Genomic DNA, 19,337 nt, shown 5'->3' with positions numbered 1-19,337 from the left:
TTCATGTCTGTGGACATTTAGGTCACATACATGTTATTTAACATCTCCCAAATTTGAAGGTTGAGGGGAGGGAGAAGGGTAACTGATGTGATGGGTCTGAAAACATGGTGACAGTCCTGGGTTTCTGTTAACCCTGTCTTCAGAGCAGCACAGAGTCAACTACCTTCTCACTTTATAATCGAATGGCTTTGCTCAGAGAGAACTGGGCTTGGTCACCGTGTGTCTCAAGGGGTCTGCGTGTGGCCTTGGGTGGCCAGGCAGTGGCAGCTGGGCCTCAGCACAGCGCTCACAGGAGGGAAGATGTGAAACCGTCTTGGGAGGCCCTGCTGTGAGCCAAGCCGTCTTGGCCCCAGCGAGACGGGGAACAAATAGTTGTCTTCTCCTAAAAGCATCTGGCGCCTGTGAGACCTGGCACCTCTCCTGACCTCCAGCTACTAGGAGATGCGGCAGGGTGCTGTGGAACTAATGGAGTTTTCTTCTCCAGGCAGCAATTAGGGGTTAATTATTAGCAATTAGGGGTTCACCACATGCTCTGTGGACCAGCTGTCCTTTCGAGAACACAGGTCACTTGTGTTTCTCTGTATTAGCAACTGGATCCAACTGCCCCTGGGGTCCCCCGTTAATCACTGTGGCGGGGTCCCCACAAGGCTGGCAGCAGGGGGCCATTCTTACTGAGAGTTGCTGACTCACTGTCTCTCCCCCTCTCGCCAGGCATGGTGGCCACCGCTGGGCTCTGTCGTGCTGACCTCCATCGGTCATTCTCAGCGTGGTGTCTGGACTGACCCTGGCCAGTGACTCAGCTCTCTTGAGCTGGCAGAACCGGGACAGGGCAGTTTCTCTTGGCACTTCCCAGGCCCCTGGGCTCAGCTCCCCTCGTCCCCTTCTGTTCTTTTCTAGACGCTACTACAAGGAGACCTCTGGCCTGATGCTGGACGTTGGTCCCTACCATGAAGGCGCTTGAGGTAACCTGCCCTGGGTCTGCCCGAGCCCATCTTCACGTCTCAGGGCCCTCTGGATGCTTCTGGCTTTCTGGAGAAGAGGGTGTGCTAAGTGTTCTGAGTGCCTTCTGTGTTTTCCAACTCAGCACCCGCCCCCCATTTGAGGCTCCAAGCCCGGCTCTCCCCCTCCTCTGCAGCTTGGCCTCTCGGCTGCCCTGGTCATCACCTCTGCTCCCCCATCGCTCCCTCTCTTCCCCACAGCCCGTACCACCTGCCGCTGAGCCCACTGGCCCTCCCAGCATGCTGTGTAGCTCTCCTCTAGGATTCTTGGCTTCTGGATGTGTGTGAACCTGCCTCATTCCTGACCCTTATCTGCACCACTCTGAGCTTGATGTGTCCTGATTAGACTCCATCCCAGTTCCCTCCTCCAGTTTCCAAGTCTGGGCTCAGATGGGGCTCCCACTCTGACCCACACCTAGCCAGCTGCCCCAGCCCGGGCTCCTGGCCCAGGTCAGCCCATGTCACGTCCCGTACTCACTGCTACATTGGTCCCTACCTACTTGCACTCAGGTGGGAGGGACGGACAGGCTGGCGGATGGGGCCCTGGACCTTTTCCCCTGGAGGGCCTATGACAGAGCTGGGGGTGGTCGGGGGAGAAGGGAAGGGAGGAGAAGCAAGAATGCAGATGAGAGCACTGTCGGGGTGGCCTGCTGTGGACCGCCTCCTGCTGAGGTCCGGCACTGGGGCAGGTGGCAGGGCGCCTGGTGGTGGGTGCCCCCAGCATCCCGGGCAGCCCGATGTGGCGTTGTGACACTTGCCTACGAGGTGTGCCTCTCGGCCCACGTGTCTTGCCGCTTGGAGGCCCCTGGTCTGCAGGTGCACATTTGGGGCATCTTTCCTTGATTCCCCAGAGGGAGGATTTCACTGCAGAACGGGTGTTCACCTGTACTTGCTCCCAAACCCATGCCATGTCCTTCTGTCTTTCCGCAGTATGCCTGTGGTATCGAAGCCGAGGTGGTGGGGAAACCTTCCCCTGAGTTTTTCAAGTCTGCTCTGCGAGAGATGGGGTTGGAAGCCCACCAGGTAGGCCAGCTGGTCCTGAAGCACGTGCGTGGAGGCAGCTATTGAGGGAGGCAGCTATTGAGGGAGGCCCAGAGCGCTCCCCGGGGCGGCCTCGGCGCCGGAGATGGGTTTGAGGGCTCAGGCAGCCTGCGAAGGTTCCCTCTCGCCCCCCGTGAGAGCTGATCTGACTGGAAAGAGGGAAAAAGACAGCAAAGGAGGCCCACTGAATGTTTTCCACCTGGTTAATTAGTATCAGTATAAGAGTGAGAGAAAGAAATGCCTGTGGCTCTTTTCAAGCGACTTTCGTTTCTTCTCTGGGAGGATAAGGATTGACAAGTCCTATCAATATGTTAAAAATATTTCACGGAAAGACAGTGCACAGCAAGATGAAAAGAACATGTAGGAGTAAAATCATGCATCTGGCCACCTTTACATTATAACTGTTTTTGAGACAGGTTGCCTTCCAAACATACATCTTAAAAGAAAGAAAGGCAGTTATGGTTTTAGTGTCCCCAGTGCCCACCCTCCCACCTCCCCTTCCCAGGTAGAGTGAGTTGGTCCCCCCCGGCCGGTGGGTTCCTGATAGCATTGTTGAAGAAACAGTGGGCACGTGTCTGCCGGCGGTCAGGGCTGTGCTGCTGTCTCCTTTGGACACGGCACCAGGGGACAGTGTCAGCATCCTGTGGTGAGGCTGGTGCCCCCAGGATCACCGTGCTGCTCCCTGATTCTTGGACCCGAATTTCCCATGTGTGTTCCAGTCTAGAGCGCTGGTCTCTCACGATGCTTAGAGAAAGACAGCACACAGCCATGGAAGTCTGGGACCTCTGCGCCCAAACCTCCCCTGAGATTCACAGATGCCAGAAAATACAGTTCTCGGGGGTCCCCAGGAAACACCTGGAAAATGCCCTGTGAGGCTGGTAGAGAGGAGAGGCTTGTGTTTTAAATGAGTGAAGACTACAGGAATAAACAGCTTAGTTTTCACGACTTCATTTCATAGTGACAATTTTTAAAATTTGTTTTATTGTGACAAATTTCAAATATACACAAAAGCGGAGACAACGAAACAGTGATTCTCCTCATATATCCATCACCCAGATTCAACAATTAAAAGATTTTGTCACATTCCCTTCTTCTATCCCATTTCTTTCTTTTAAAAATTTAGTTTTTTTTTTCTGTTGTATTTTAAAGCAAATCCCATTCTTAATGTTATCCTATCCTTTCAAATTATAGTGTGCCTTTCAAAAAAGGATGTTGTTTTTTACCATCATTAATGCATTTTGACAATGCATTAAGGACACCTAACCATGGCAAAAAAAAACACACAAAAAGATGTTCAGCATCATCACTCATTCAGGAAATGCAAATCGAAACCACAGTGAGATCCCACCTCATACCACTTGGATGGCCATGATAATTTTAAAAGAAAAAAGGAAAATAACAAGCATTGGCAGGGATGTGGAGAAATTGGAACCCTCATATAGGATACTGGTAGGAATGGTAAAATGGAGCACCCACTATGAAAAACAGCCAGTATGGAAAACAGTTCCGTGATAATTTAATGTAGAATTTTCATATGACCCAGCAATTCCACTCCTAGGTGTATATCCAAAATAATTGAAAAACAGGTGTTCAAACAAAAACTTACACGTGAATATTCATAAGCAGCACTATTCACAATAGCCAAAAGGTGGAAATAATGCAAATGTTCATCAACAAATGAATGGGTGAACAAAATGTGGTTTATTGTCACCATGGAATATTTCAGCTATAAAAAGAATGAAATACTGATAAATCCTACCATGTGTATGAACCTTGAAAACATTATGGTAAGTGCAAGAAGCCAGTCACAGAAGGTCACGTTTTATATATTTAACATTTATATGAAATGTCCAGAATAGGCAAATCCACAGAGACATAAGATAGATTAGTGGTTGCCAGGGGCTGGGAGTGTGGGGGAATGGGGAGTGACTTGCCAGTGGGTATGAGGTCTCCTTTTGGGTTGATAAAAAAATGTCTGGAACTAGCTGGTGGTGATGGTTTGCACAACATTGTGAATGTACTTAATGCCACTGATCTGTACACTTCAGAATGGTTTACATTGGTAAATTTTATCACATTGAAAAAAAACCCTACCTAAAAAAAAAAACCAAACCAAAGAACTCTACCTAACAAAATCAATAGTAATTCCTTAGTATTATCTAATACCAGGCCATATTTAAATTTTCCTGGCTGTCTCAGAAATGTCTTTTATGTAGATTAAAAAAAAATCAAATCCAAATAAGGTTGTTTTGTGTTTTAAACCTCTCTTTTTAACTTTTTTATCATGGAACATTTCAAATATCTGTGCAATTGCGAGAGTAACCTCATAAACCCCCAGGTACCCATCACTGAGCTTCAGTAATTATCAAACTAATAAGCACTTTTAAAAATTGTTTTTAACTGTTCATTCTGAAGCAATTTCCCACGTACAAAGAGGTTGAAAAATAGTACAGAGAATTCCCCTGTGCCCTTCCTGCAGCTTCCCCAAAGGCTAACATCTTATGCAACAATCACAGGACAATTATAAAATCAGGAAATTAGCCTTGATGCAGATGTTGACTAGCCCAGGGACCCTCTGTTTTTGGACATGTTATATTTGGTGTCATGCCCCCAGCACCCTTTATTCTGAGCAGTTCCTCAGTCTGTCTTTGTCTTTCAGGACTGTGGCAGTTTTCAAGAGTACTGGCCAGTTCTTTCATAGAATGTCCCTGATGTTCCCTCATGATTTAATTTCAGGTTATGCATTTCTGGCATATTTAATTCTGGTTGTACATTTCACAGACACAGCGCTGTGCCCTCTGGTGTGTCCCATCAGGAGGCATGTTGTGGGCGCTCTGCGCATTATAGGTGGGGGTCACTTTGATGCCCGTCGGAAGTTCCTATTTCTGCACTGCAGAGTTAACTGTTGTCCCTTTGTGAGTAATAGGTATCTTCCGGGGGAATACTTTGACACTATGTAAATATTCTCTCTCCTGACATACTTTTCCCCTCTTAATTTCAGCATCCTCTTACCTGCAACAGTTGTTACCATGGTGCCAAACGGCGGTTTTCTACTTCCATTGTTCCTTCTATATTTATTGATTAGCATTTACTGTAAGAGAGAGCTTTCCTTTTCTCTCCCATTTACTTTTTATTTATTCCAAAATGTACTTAAGGATATTTGTTTTATTCCACGAGTCACAATCCATTCCTATTGTTATTTTGTTGCCCACATTGTCCCATATTTGGCCATTGGGACCACTTTGAAGATTAATAACCCCTTGTTTAATCTGTACTCCCACCTGCTCCTCTCCCCTAGATTGTTTTGAATCATCTCCCAGAAATCGTATCATTTCATCGGTAAGTATTTCTAAGTGTCTCTAAAAGATAGGAATTCTTTTTAAAAACATGGATGATGCCATTATCACATCTAAGTAATACTAACAATAATTCCTTAATGTCATCAAATATCCAGCCATTATTCACATTTCCCTGATTGTCTTACAAGTGTTTACATTGCTTGCAGTTTCTTTGAATCAGGATCCACCTGAGGTCCTCGCATTGTGATTGGCCGGTGTGATTCTTAAGTGTTTTCTAATCTATCCATTCCCACCACACCCACGCCGACCCCACCCCCGTCTCCCTTTTGTACTCCTTGCAGCTTTATGAAGAAGAAGCTGGCTTGTTTGTCCTGTAGAGTTTCCCACAGTCAGGATTTTGTTGATTGCGCCTCAGTGGTGTCTGTCTCATGCTCTCCTGTTCTCCCTGCTTCCTGAATGTTGATAGTTAGATCTAGAAGCTTAGGCAGAATCTGTTTCAGTTTTTTGATGACTGCTTTCTGGGTGGTGTTGTGGCCTCCCTCAGGAGGTTCAGCATGTCCAGGTGTCTCCTTCTGTGGTGTTAGCAGCCATTGGTGATTGGTGCGTAACCCCATTCATTCATTAAGGGGGGGCAAAATGGTGATATTTGAATTCTGTCATTCCTTCTCCATTTCTTCTCTGGATTACCTCTGTATAGGAAAACGCCTCACCAACTATGCGTTCCCCTGAAGTACAATTCATATAGGAAACTACAGATAAATGCCTATTTCTTTCTTATTATTTATTAGTTTTCAGAATGATTGATTCTCTAACACCCTCCCAATACCTTGGTGGTTTAAAACTACATATATCACTATAAATAGACAAAAGCATATTTGACGTGTTCCAATCCATTGCAATTATTTGTGTTCAAAGTATGCATCTTTTGACCAGTGGGAGCCTCTTCAGCTGCCCTCTGTGTCCTGTTGTCCTGACCCCAGAGGTCTCTGAGGTGCTTTACTCCCTGTTATGACAGGATAACACCTGCCTTGCACACTTCCTGCTCTAGGCCTAGAGTCTGCCATCCTTCCAAGGAGCCATGCTTACCTTTAGTGGAAAATAGTACTTAGAAACCATAGTCGGGATATTAACTGTTCTTACTGCTATGGGGTTGGTCATCATTTCCAAGACTTAGTCCACAAGGGTTGAAAAAATATGTATCTTTAAAGATGAAGTGCATAATGAGTTCATACTGAAACTTCTGATCCAGATTTAGGCCTGTGGGTTTTTACTGGATCACCCATCTTGTGTCTGTATTTCCTTTTTTCCATGTCAGAAATCCTGGCTCGCGAGAATACCGACATAATCATTTGTTTTAGCCCATAATACACACAAGGGTCTTGAATCTCAAAAACATGATGCTGTGTGAGAGAAGCCAGACACAAAAGCGTGGGTGCCACCACCAGTTCCATCAGCGCCACCAAGGCTGGGTCAGGGCTGTGGCTGCCGTGGGCTGGACTGTGAGACACAGCATCAGTGTGACCGCTGATTCCTGGATACGATAAGGCTGGTACCAGTGCTGTTCATGATTCCTTTTTTCCACAGTTCTTTTTTGGCTTAGAATATATCCCTCTAGAGATTTATAGCCAAAATACTGGGGATTCTTTTTGTTTTGTTTTTTTAAATTAATTAATTAATTTATTTATTTTTGGCTGTGTTGGGTCTTCATTTCTGTGCGAGGGCTTTCTCTAGTTGTGGCGAGCGGGGGCCACTCTTCATCGCGGTGCGCGGGCCTCTCACTGTCGCGGCCTCTCTTGTTGCGGAGCACAGGCTCCAGACGCGCAGGCTCAGTAATTGTGGCTCACGGGCCCAGTTGCTCTGCGGCATGTGGGATCTTCCCAGACCAGGGCTCGAACCCGTGTCCCCTGCATTAGCAGGCAGATTCTCAACCGCTGCGCCACCAGGGAAGCCAAAATACTGTGTTTTAAAGCTACCATTATTCCGCTGGGTAAGTGTGTCACCAACAGGACCCTCCTTAAAGTCGCTTTACTTCCAATTTTTAAGGAGTTGGTTTTTCAACATTTAAATTTGTTTCATAGTTATGTAAAAATTCATGTGGTTCCGAAATTAAATCCACGGAACAAGATACATTCAAGGAAGTCTGGCTCCTGTCCTTTTCCTTCTATTGCCTTCCCACCCATCTCTCTTCATAGCCATTTTTATAAATATTATGGCTTATCTTTCCATTTTTTAAATACGACCAACTATGTATACATTTGTATCCTACTTACAGGGTGAATTTGAGAGAGTAAATTCTTTTGTTTTAAAAGATTTTTTTTTGATGTGGACCATTTTTAAAGTCTTTATTGAACTCGTTACAATATTGCTTCTGTTTTATATGTTGGTTTTATGGCCGCGAGGCATGTGGGATCTTAGCTCCCCGACCAGGGATCGAACCTGCACTCCCTGCATTGGAAGGTGAAGTCTTAGCCACTGGACCGCCAGTGAAGTCCCTGAGAGAGTAAATTCTTAAGATCATTTGTTATAGAGTGGGAGGAACGTTACTGTTGTAATCTGAGTTAAAAATCATTATTTAGAATTACGTAAGCACTGTGGTCACAACCATCTCCCGCGACCCCCCAACCCCCTGCCTTCCCCAATCAACAAAACAAAAAACTGTCACTGCCTAGAAATTAAGACCAGAGGAACTGAATATTAAGACGTTATCTTTGGTTGTCTTTGCAGAGTTGACCTTGGTTAATCCTCTCCCCCCCCTTTTGTTTGTTTGTTTATTTGTTTGGTGTTTTCCAGTTTCTTTCACGGCCAGTATCTTTTACATTCTGAATGAGAAACTGCGCTCCCCACACCCCAAAGAGGAGCTGAGGCCCTTCTGCGGGTCAGGTCGATCGGGCTTCTCATTTGGCGGATGCCGGGGCCATGCAGTCTGGGGTGGCGGGTTAGGAGCTTGGATTCCTGGCGTGTCTGCCGAGGCTGGGGTCCCTGTGCTGTCCAGGCATCGCGAGCATCTGTGGCCCTGGGTCGCTAAGGAATTGTTTTCTCTGGCGGCTCTGAGCGCACGTGGCAGAGCTGAATCTTATTTACCTACACATTATCATCTGTCTCTGTCTCCCCTCTTGACAGACAGTTGAGTGGCAGTTTGCATGTTCTTAACACCCCACCTCACCAGTTTTCTAAAATGTTAATTTTAGACAATTTTGAAAATACTGCTTGAGCCTCAGGATGTGTAGACATTTTAAAGCAGTATTTCAAATAAGGCCATTTTGAGAACTGTGTCTTATGCACAAGGTAATAATTCTCTGCTCCTGCTTCTCTCTTTTTAAGAAAATGGCTTGAGGGGCTGTCTTGCTGCTGAAGTGCCGGGCTGTGGCAAACCTTAAAATTTTCAAGCTGCTTTAATCAATAAAGTTATCACCAGTCATTTCCCTCGATAACTGCTTCTTCCCAGATCCAGACTCACTTCTTGCTGCCGAGGAGTTTTCCACCTGCGCTCAGAATGGATATAACTCCCCAAATCCAATTTTCATTTTAACCTTTCCTCAATAGCCTAGAAATAACAGATTGCTAGTATTACTCTAATAGATTGGAAATTCAAACCTCTTAGCGGTAACCAGGCCCTTTCTAGGATTCAGTAATAAGGCAAAGAATAACATACCTTAAAGGCTACTTCAAGAAATACCTAATTCTCATGGTTTAAGGCTTCTGAATCAGTGGGTGGTTTTATAGCTTCATACTAAATCCCAAATGATGTGAAAGTTTTGGCAGTTTTCCATAATCGTAAGAAATTCCATCAGTTGCAAATTGTGCAGGTTTAGTGGAAATTGGGTCTGTTCAGACCAGAGTGCTTAGTCAGCACCAGAAGCCAGTGTGCAGGCATCCTGGAAGCTGGTGGTGCCCATTTCACAGATGAGGAACCCGAGGCTTGGAGAGGAAGGACCTTGAATACTTTGAGCACTTGTGCTGGGCACACCCAGGATCTGTCACGTACCCATTTACTTCGTGAAATCCTTACTCCAACCCGCTGTCGTAGGTACTTTCATTCCCATCTTAAGGTTAAGGTTAAGGATTTCTCAGCCTCGGCACTACTGACATTTTGGGGTCAGATCATTATTTGTGGTGGGGGGTACTGCCCTCCTCCCCCAGTTGTGAAACCACAGATGTCCCCAGATGTTGCCAAATGTCCCAGGGGAGCAAAATCGCCCCCAGTTGAGAACCAGGGCACTGAGGAGTAGTCACAGGAAAGTCTACTGTTGAAGCCAGGATTACTCTGCCGCTGGGGAGTGAGGCCGGGACCCAGCCCCCTCCAGGTCTCTGCTGCTCCCCAGTTCTCCAGGAGGGGCCAGCAACACAGCAGAATGCTTAGGTTTGAAAAGGCATATTTAGCAGTGCAATATCATTTTCTGTTGTGAAAAACATTAAAATCTGTCTTGTTGGCAGAATATAGAAAATAAAGTTAAGCAAGATCTTGGGTGGTGAAGGTGAGGACTCTCAGGATAGCCTATCAAAAAAGGGGGCGAGGTTTGTGGGTTTATCCAAAGAGGACCGGGCATAAAACATGGACTTTGCCCCATCATTTTGCTCCCTGGTTCTCAGGGCAGTAATTCTAGCTACGGGGTTATGGGGACAGTGTGTACCCTTGGTGGGGAGGCCTTGTGGGTGGGGAGTGAACGTCTGCGTGGGAACCTCCTCCCCCTCGGGTCCGTGCGTGGAAGGCCCATCTTCTCCCCTTCGTGGGCTGGGCCCTCCCCCGGCCCATCTTCCCCACAAGCGGTGTGCATGGTCTTTGGGTGTCAGCTCAGGGACCACTTGCTGGGACGGTGTGAGCCCCGGGAGAGAGAGGGCCAGAGGGGTGGCTCATCCAGCCACGGGCGGGGGTTTCCAGGAAATGCCAGCACTGGGGTTGCCTTGTGCCCCGTCTCGGTCATAAGGGAGCTTTAGAACCTCATGTCTTAGTTTTCCCTAAGATATTTCCGCCCCTAAAGCCTTTTTAGTGGATTTTATTTTCTTCTCCTCAAAACACAAGTTTTTAATCTGATTGTGAAGTAACTCATGTTTGTTAAGGCGATGAATAAAGTTCAGAAAGTACAAGGGAAAAAAGTGTTCATCCTTCCACTAACCTGCAATAACACAAATCATGCTTAACCCTTCCAATTTTTTGGTGTCTATATATACTTTTTTTTTTTTGCTGCACTGCGTGACTTGCGGGATCTTAGTTCCCTGACCAGGGATCGAACCCAGGCCCAGCAGTGAAAGCGCCAAGTCCTAACCACTGGACCGCCAGGGAATTCCTGTATATGTACATTTAAAAAGAAAATTATTTATTTATTTGGCTGTGCTGGGTCTTAGTCGCTGCACGCGGGATCTTCGTTTCTGCGTGCGGGGTCTTTAGTTGCGGCATGCAGGATCTTTTTAGTTATGGCATGCGGGCTCTTTGTTGTGGCATGTGGGATCTAGTTCCCTGACCAGGGACCAAACCCGAGCCCCCTACATTGGGAGCTCGGAGTCTTATCCACTGGATCACCAGGGGAGTCCCTGTATATATACATTTTTAACACAAATTGGATAATCCCATATCTGCTATTTGAAACCCGATTCCCATTCCCCTCCTCCCCCCCGGCTTAATATTGGGAACAATTTCCTTTGTGCGAATTCAAGCACCTCCACAAAGTAAGTTTGTGGCTACAGAGCATTCTGTCATAGGGACTACCGTAATGTTCTTTAGCACGAGGCTATCTTCCATCCCCTTGCTACCATAATGTGCTTCCCCAGTCCCCTGTTGTTGGACATTTAGATTACTTCCAATTTCCCTCTTGTACATTAACCTTAGTGAACACCCTTGTATGTATATGTCCTTTTGTATATTTTAAATTATTTTCTTAGAAATCCTAGAGGTATAGTTGTCAGGCCACGATGCACAGTGTTCATTTCTATTTCAGAAACACGGTATCAATTCAGCTTCCTTACCAGCTGTATATGCAAGTGCTCATTTTCCAACATCCTCACCAATAACATGGTTTCTTACTTTTTATAAAATGGTTTCCTCGAGTTTTGCTGTGCTGGTATTATTCCTTACGAATGTGTCAGACGGTGGGGGAAATTCCTTAGTGACGAGCCACCTCTGGGCGTCGGAGGGGGCCCGGTTGCTCTGAGCCTGCAGGCTGAGGGTGTAGGGCTCTTCCCAGTGCTAGGTGTCATCTCGAGGCCTCTCCAAGTGGGGGTGTCTGTCCCTCGGGGCTGAAGTGCAGGCCAAGCCCACTGCTTCTTCACCACCAGCCCTGCAGTTCGTTGCCCCATGGGGGCAGAAGTGCTCCTCCTGGCAGAGCCTGGGAATAATCAGAAATTTCGTGAAACCTGGGGTTTCTTGGGAAAGCTCTTTGGCATTGGAAGTTGTGTTCCAGACGTCGCCACCTGTTGGAATGGGTTCTGCCCCTGGCACCTAGGATGGCGAAGAGGAGACCATGGCGGGCAGATGAATATTTAAGAAGGATGAATGAATCTGCATTTTGAACCCAAACCAGAAAACCTGCCTAAAGGGCTCTGGTGCCGCCTCTGGCTCTTGGATCTCTGTTCTGTGGGAGTCTGACCTCTTGGTGTGCATCTCCAGCTTCCCTGAACCATATTGCAGTCAGAAAGGAAGTGCAACCCAGACCTGACAGGTAGGGTTTTTTTATTTCCCCTGACAGCGCACCTCTTGACCTCTATCTTCTTGCCAGTGATTTTTTAAATCCTAAATGATTTGGCAATAATTGCTCCTCCTTGCGTGATGATTGCCCTTCACTGATAGTAAATCTGTGAAATCCCCAGGGGCTGGAACGCGTTTTGGTATGCAGAGCCCACAAGCTGGCCCAGACAGGCCTCGCTGCGCCGGGTGGCCGCACACCCACTGGGTCCCCGCATCCTGCCCCTGCCCTCACACACGGCTCTGGGCTCTGCCTGGGCTTGGCCAGTGGCTTATCATGCAGAACCATAGCCGCTGCTCCTGGTGTTCTTCCTCCAATGGCCCAGATTTCTCTGGTTCCACTTCCATGGGCCACACCAAAAAATGTCCTCGCCCAGGCAGACCCAGGAGTCTCTGTTCTGAGAGGGGGGAGGAATTTCTGCTTCATGCACAAGTGTGCATGCACAAAATTTTATTTTCCCCAGAGCATGGAAGATGCCAGGCATGACATTTAATAATAGGAAGACCGTTTCATTTCCAAGGAACCTTCTAGCAAGGTGGCCCCCGGAACCCCTGGCAGCAATGGACAGGGTCCTAAGCTGGAATGCTGTGGATGTTTAGAGGCTGACCTAACAGTGTCAGGACAACTCTTTGAGAAGGGCAAAGTAGAATCTCATACTGGGGCTTGTGGCCGGCCCGGCTGCCTAAGCCAGGTGCCCACCTGCCCCAGCTCTCTCCTCCCAGGTGAGCTGTGTGGTTGCCCAGGTGACCCTGGCTTTGCAGATACCCTTAGACTCACGTGTGTGTGCAGCGGTCTCATGGCGGGTCCCACTTCAAGGAACACGCGTCGCCACTGGCTCTTTCTTCTTGGGTGATTGATGATTTCCACACAGCTGCATGGGAGCTTGTAGACACGAAAATTAAACCCATTTGGATTTGGCAGTGTTTTCCGCAGCATCACTCATTCTAGGAAAAAAAATTCCAATTTTACCATATCTGGGTACTTGCCCCTGGCACTATTATTTACTTAATGTTTCTTTAAATTGATTCATTTTATAAACTTAAATGTATTTTAAAAGGAGCTGTCGATCCCTACTATAAATGGAAGACCAGAATCACTCACCATAAATAGATTACTCTAAAAATAAATACAAACGATTACATTAAAAATGTATGTCCTAAAAAAAAAAAAAAAAAAAGTATGTCCTTATATACACTACCAAATGTAAAATAGATAGCTAGTGAGAAGCAGCTATATCGCACGGGGAGATCAGCTGGGTGATTTGTGACCACCTAGACGGGAGGGATAGGGAGGATGGGAGGGAGATGCAAGAGGGAGGGGATATGGGGATATATGTATATATATAGCCGATTCACTTGGTTATGCAGCAGAAACTAACACAACATTGTAAAGCAATTATACTCCGATAAAGATGTTAAAAAAAAAAATGTATGTCCTGTTCTACCTAAAATCAAATAGCATATCACCAGTATGCATAACACACATTGGGAAACATGGGTTTAGGTGGAGGAAAGACCAGAGGAAATTAGAAGTATGAAGTTTAGAATATTCACTGGGACGAAGTGCAGTTTATTTCAGGTACCTCGTATGTCTCTCAGGGGCGGTGGCTCCCAGCAGTTGGCAGAATTCTCAGCCCTGGTGGTCATCAGCCACCTGCTCAAGCTCCCCCGGGGGCCAGTGTCCCCCAGTAGCTTCTCTGACGGAGGCCTCTCTGGCCTCTGCTGGAATATGATTAAGTGGCAGGGGCCTGGTACTTCTGAGGCAGCCCATGCTGATTGTTAGAAAAGCCTCGTGTTTACCTGAAACTACCTCCCTGGCATCTGGGGCCGCACCAGCTCAGTCTTTGTCCTTGTCTACAAGCTCCTCATGATTCCTCGTTATTTGAAGTCCTGTTTGGGAGATGTTTCCGAGGACATGTGCTTCAGGCTTAATGGCTGTGCTTTTGGGAATTCATTGTGTAGCCTGCCCTGGTAGAAGATTAGCACACATGTGGTGTCTTCTTCGGGGAAGTCTCTCACCCATTCCCCTATACCCCCTAACCTGGTTGACCCCTCTTGCTCTTCAGATCCAGGCTCAAAACCTCACCTCCTCCAGGAAGGCTTCCCTGACTACCACCAGCCCCACAAGGTTAGGCCTGACAGCCTCCTGTACTTTTCCTCCCTGTGCTTTATCACAGGTCCTGGCTCTGTGTTTGTGAAGTTACCTCATGAACATCCGTCTTCTGCCTTCCACTGGGAGCTTCACAAGGGTGGAGACTGTGTTTCTGACTCACTGTGTCCCCACTGCCTGGCCTATAGAGGACCTGGTATAAAGGAGCTGAGGCACTGGAGCCCCATCGTAAAGACTGTGGACTGTCTCCAATAGGGTTAGATTAGGAGTTTCCTCAACAGAACATTTCCTAATATTTTTTCCTTTTAAACATGTATAGATAACTTATTACGTCCAGGCACTGTCCTTGATGCTTAACTTACGTGATTTTGTTTAAACACCACACCAATTGTACCCATTTTACAGACTGAAGTGGATCACAAGATCACAGGGCTAGCAAATAGCAGAGCTGGGATTCAGGCCCAGTTGCTCTGGCCCTGTCTGCGACTTGAGCTCAGTCTGTCCATTCTGCTGGTCGCATAGGGCCTGCCTCTGGATTCACTGCCCCCCACCCCTCCCACTCCGAGCTGGAAGGCAAATTCCATCTGGACTCCTCTCCTCACAGGCAGAGCCCAAATCAATGTGTAAGAGTCCCCTGGTTTGCAAATGCTTCACGGTCATCACTTTTTTAAAAAAAAATTCATTCATTCATTCATTTTTGGCTGCATGGGGTCTTTGTTGCTGCACGCGGGCTTTCTCTAGTTGTGGCGAGCAGGGGCTACTCTTCGTTGCTGCGCGTGGGCTTCTCATTGCGGTGGCTTCTCTTGTTGTGGAGCACGGGCTCTAGGCGTGCGGGCTTCAGTAGTTGGGGCACACGGGCTCTAGAGCACAGGCTCACTAGTTGTGGCACACAGGCTTAGTTGCTGTGTGGCATGTGGGATCTTCCCGGACCAGGGATCGAACCCGTGTCCCCTGCATTGGCAGGCAGATTCTTAACCACTGTGCTACCCGGGAAGTCCACGGTCACCATTTTTAGTTTTCTTGGTTTCAGTTTATGTATTTATTCATTGGTTAGCCCTACTTAGCATCTGAATTCCAGAGGAAAGTTGTGGAAAAACTGTCAGTTTCAAAGCTTCTATCCCGTCAACATCAGGACACTCACCCTGCTGCAGGAGCCCGGTTTGTCAGGCCTGTCTGACCTCCCACCAAGGACATTTCTGATCGGACTCGGGAGCATATCTGGAATGCATTTGGTGTCTGAGGCATTAGACTTTTCTTCCGCTAGCAGGATCGTTTCCTGAAAATATTTGGAAGCTTTTAATCAGTGTAGCAGTTGAGTCAGGGAGGCTGCTCCTTTTTTCTTAAAAAAAGCACATTTATTTATGTAAAGATTATGAATCAATTTAAACAGTAATATTAATACAGGTTGATATGTCGAATGGGCACCCACTGGTGACTAAAGTTTCGGCAACACGGATGCAGACTATGCCACCCGCCCCCGCTCTTTTGGTTGGTAACCACTGAGCAGGTCTGTTGGCTGGACCTCCTAAGCATCTCCAGACATGCACAGCCATGCCTTATTTCAGAGCACTGATTCACTCAACAAACTCGTGTTGGTCATCAGCTGAGCTCCAGGATCAGCACAGAGCCTGCCCTCAAGGAACTCACACATTTTTGGAGGAGAGAGATAAATGAAGGGACCATTATAACACAGGAGATGTGTGCAATGCAAGGGGGTAATCACAGAATGTTTTGGGGAGCCCCCAAACCCAGCCGGGGGTTGAAAGGTGGTGGTCACCTGAGCTGAGTCCAGAAAGACTGTTAGGAGTTGGCCAGTAGAAGAACAGAGGGAAGCGGGCAGAAAGGTCACCCTGTGCCCACGGGTACCCTTTCTGGTGCTGTCCATTCCGTTTTGTGTAGATCCGTATTTCTATTTAAGTACCATTTTCCTTTTGTCTAAAGAACTTCCTTTTACATTTCTTGTGTGTGGATCTGTTGGTGATGAAGTCTTTTAGCTTCAGATATCTGGAAATGTCTTTATTTCACCTTTGCTCTGAAAGATAATTTTGCTGCATATAGAATCCTAGGTAAGCATTTCCCCCCTTTTCAGTACTTTAAAGATGGTGCTCCACAAAGGTGGTGTTCCACTGTTTTCTCATTTGCATGTTTTCAACAAGAAATCTGATGTCTTATCTTTGTTTCTCTCTGTACATGTCTTTTTTTTTTCCTCCAGTTGTTTTTAAGATTTTCTCCTTGTCACTGACTTTGAGCAATTTGATTATGTTGTGCCTTGATATAGTTTTCTTCATGTTTCTTGTGCTTGGTATTGATTGGGATCTCGGAGCTGTGGATTTATCATTTCTGTTGAATTTGGAAATTTTTCAGCCATTATTTCTTCAAACATTGTTTCTGTCTCCCCCTCTCTCATCTTGCTTCCAGGGACTCCAGTTATACCAGGCTGTTTGAAGTTTTGTCATAGCTCACCGTTTCTCTGTTCATCTTTTAAAAATTATTTTTTCTCCCTGTGTTTCATTTTGGATAGTTTCTATTGCTGTGTCTTCAAGTTCATAAATCTTTTTTCTGCATTGTCTAATCTGGATTTAATCTCATCCAGTGTTTTTGTTTTTTTTTTTCAGTCCAGACATCGTAGTTTTCATCTCTAGAAGCTTGATTTGGATCTTTTCTTTTACCTTCCATGTCTCTCTACTTAACTTTGGGAACATGTGGAATACAGTTACAGTAACTGATTTAATGCCCTTGCCTGCTAATTCTCACATCTGTGTCAGTTCCAGGTCTGTTTTGGTTGATTTTCCTCTTCACTGTGTGTGATATTTGTCATCTTTGCATGTCTGATTATTTTTTTAATTGGATGCCAGACATTGTGCATTTTACCTTTTGTGAGTGCTAGATATTTTTATATGCCGATAAATATTTTTGTGCTTTGTTCTGGGATGCCGTTAAATCACTTGGAAACAATTTGATCCTTCCAGATCTTGCTTTGAAGGTTTGGGAGGCAGCACTAGAGCAGGGTTTAGTCTAGGGCTAATTATTCCTCACTGCTGAGGCAAGATGCTTCTGAGAATGCTACCCAGTGCCCTGTGAATTATGAGATTTTCCAGTCTGGCTGGTGGGAACAGACACTAAACCCAACCCTGTGTGAGGTCCCGGCACTGTTTTAATTTTTGGTGTGATTCTTTCCCTGGCCTTGGGTGGTTTCCTCACTTGCCTGTGCTCATTAGCAGTCTACCCAACACTGCATCATTCGGGGGGACCGTCTGTAAATCTCCACAGTTCTCCGGGTAGCCCTCTCTTCTCGGGATACCCTGCCTTAGTCTCCCAGCTCTTAGCTCCGTCTCCTCAATTCAGGGAGTCTGGGCTCTACCTAGTTCCTCCTCCCTTTGCTCACAGTCTGGAAACTCTGAAGGCAGTAAGCTGGGGCATTTGTAGGATCCATGTCATTTGTTTCCTATGTCTCAGGAATCCTCCTTCATTGCCTGATGACCAGTGTCTTGAAAACTGTTATTGCATTTGGTTTGTCTGGTTTTCTAGTTGCTTCAGGTGGGAGGGGCTGCTTTTTGAAATGATATCCAGGCTGTGAGCATCTCGTGTGTGTGTGTGTGTGTGTGTGTGTGTGTGTGTGTGTGTGTGTGTGTGTGTGTTAGAGTGTGTATTTTTGTTTGCTCTTTTTTCTTTCTGTTTTTTTTTTGTTGTTGCTTTTTATAGGTAGTCAATTCAGCATGGAAAGCAAAACCTAAACTTGGGCTACAAAGATTTGCCAGAAATTTACTTAGTTTTCACAGAACCAATGGTTGGCAAAATAACCTGGTTACAGAGTATTTAGCTGAAGGTAAAATTCAACCTGTGTTCGACTAGAGGTGAGATAGCGTCAGCCTCCTCGTGTGCCCTTGTGGCACTATATCACTTTGATACCCGCTGATTGATTTTAAATTGCCCAAATATGCATCATTCAGAGCCGCAGCCCATGCTGGGCAGTGGGAGATATATTCAAGTGCGTTGACTTTTAATCAATATGATGATGATATTACCTCGTTTACTTTGTATGGTGGTGGTTTTAAGCATCAAGTCAAGAGGTTTATTATGTCAAAAAAGATGAGGGCGCACAGGAGGAAAACTGTCTTGACATCACTTCTGAGTGCCTTTCACTCACTGCACGACAGGCCATCATGATCGGAGACGACATCGTGGGTGACGTCAGCGGTGCCCAGCGGTGTGGGATGAGAGCGCTGCAGGTGCGGACCGGGAAGTTCAGGTGAGTGCCCCGCGCCAGCCTGCCCGCCATCTGCCTGCCTGCCTCGTGGATTCCTGGGGTGACCAGGTGTTCGTTTGTTTTCTTCTCCAAAATAAAGGGGGTTACTTTTTCCCAAATGGAGGAGCAGTAGCTGGGCATCCGATGACGTTTTTGTAACTGTCCCCTAAGGACGGGCCTGGACGCCTTCTTGTAGCAGAGAGTGGTACATAAAAAGGGTCTGAGTTTCAAAACTGAGATTTGAATAGGGTGTAGTGCGGAGACAGCAAATGGAAGGCTCTGGCCAGCCGTTGAGCCCGCTGCCCACAGAGAGCCGGCTTGAACTTGGGCCGCACTCCTCTCCTCAGCGTGGCTGATGTCTCACTGTGCTCGGAGGGGACGGCTCCTGGGCGCCCAGCTCCTCTGGTCACCTTCTCCCTCCTTTTCCTCCACTGTATCCATCTCTCACCTAGAGATGACAGGTCCGTGGTCAGGGGTGAGTCAGGGACACTTTGGAGTTGAACCTCTGTCTCCAGAGTGTTTTCTTTGCTGGGTCAGAAGTCAGCCTAGCCTCGGGCAGGTTGCTGACGGGCACCTGTCGGGGGCGCGTGGATGTGCCCTGCGGTGTCTGGGCCTGGCTTGCTTAGCCTTTTAGAGTATCTCAGACATCACAGTGTTGTCTTGGCTTATTCTAGATGGTTTTGATTGTGGCCATTCAGAGAAAGTACCATTTTGTGTATGCTGGAGAGACTTAGTTAAAACATGGTTACCCTGGGGTATTTGGATGTTGGGGGAGGGATGGATTACATCAGTCCTGGGTGGTCTGCTTAGACGGGTCAGAGGAATAGATTAGAGGGCCTGACCCTCACTCCGAGGCCCGTTCCTGTGTGAGAGACACACGCGGCCTTTGGGTTTGGGTCACGTAGGTGGACACAAGGTGAGTGAGGAAGTCTCAGTACCCCTAAGGTCCAGGGCCAGAAAGTCCCTT

The 19,337-nt window shown here is 46.9% G+C and overlaps 1 protein-coding gene across 1 annotated transcript in view; it reads left to right on the top strand.

The window, feature by feature from the left end:
• LOC118882642 (phospholysine phosphohistidine inorganic pyrophosphate phosphatase) overlaps positions 1–19,337 on the top strand; it is a 137,567-nt gene that overhangs the window by 28,343 nt on the left and 89,887 nt on the right. Inside the window, 4 exon segments of the mRNA XM_036828741.1 lie at positions 898–946; positions 948–962; positions 1,929–2,021; positions 18,282–18,373. Of these exon segments, the coding sequence (XP_036684636.1) occupies positions 898–946; positions 948–962; positions 1,929–2,021; positions 18,282–18,373 (249 nt within the window).

This window comes from Balaenoptera musculus, chromosome 16, assembly GCF_009873245.2.
Source record: "Balaenoptera musculus isolate JJ_BM4_2016_0621 chromosome 16, mBalMus1.pri.v3, whole genome shotgun sequence".
In the NCBI taxonomy this organism is placed as follows: domain Eukaryota; kingdom Metazoa; phylum Chordata; class Mammalia; order Artiodactyla; family Balaenopteridae; genus Balaenoptera; species Balaenoptera musculus.
The sequence above is the reverse complement of the archived record's forward strand: the minus strand, read 5'-3'. Positions and strand labels throughout refer to the sequence as shown.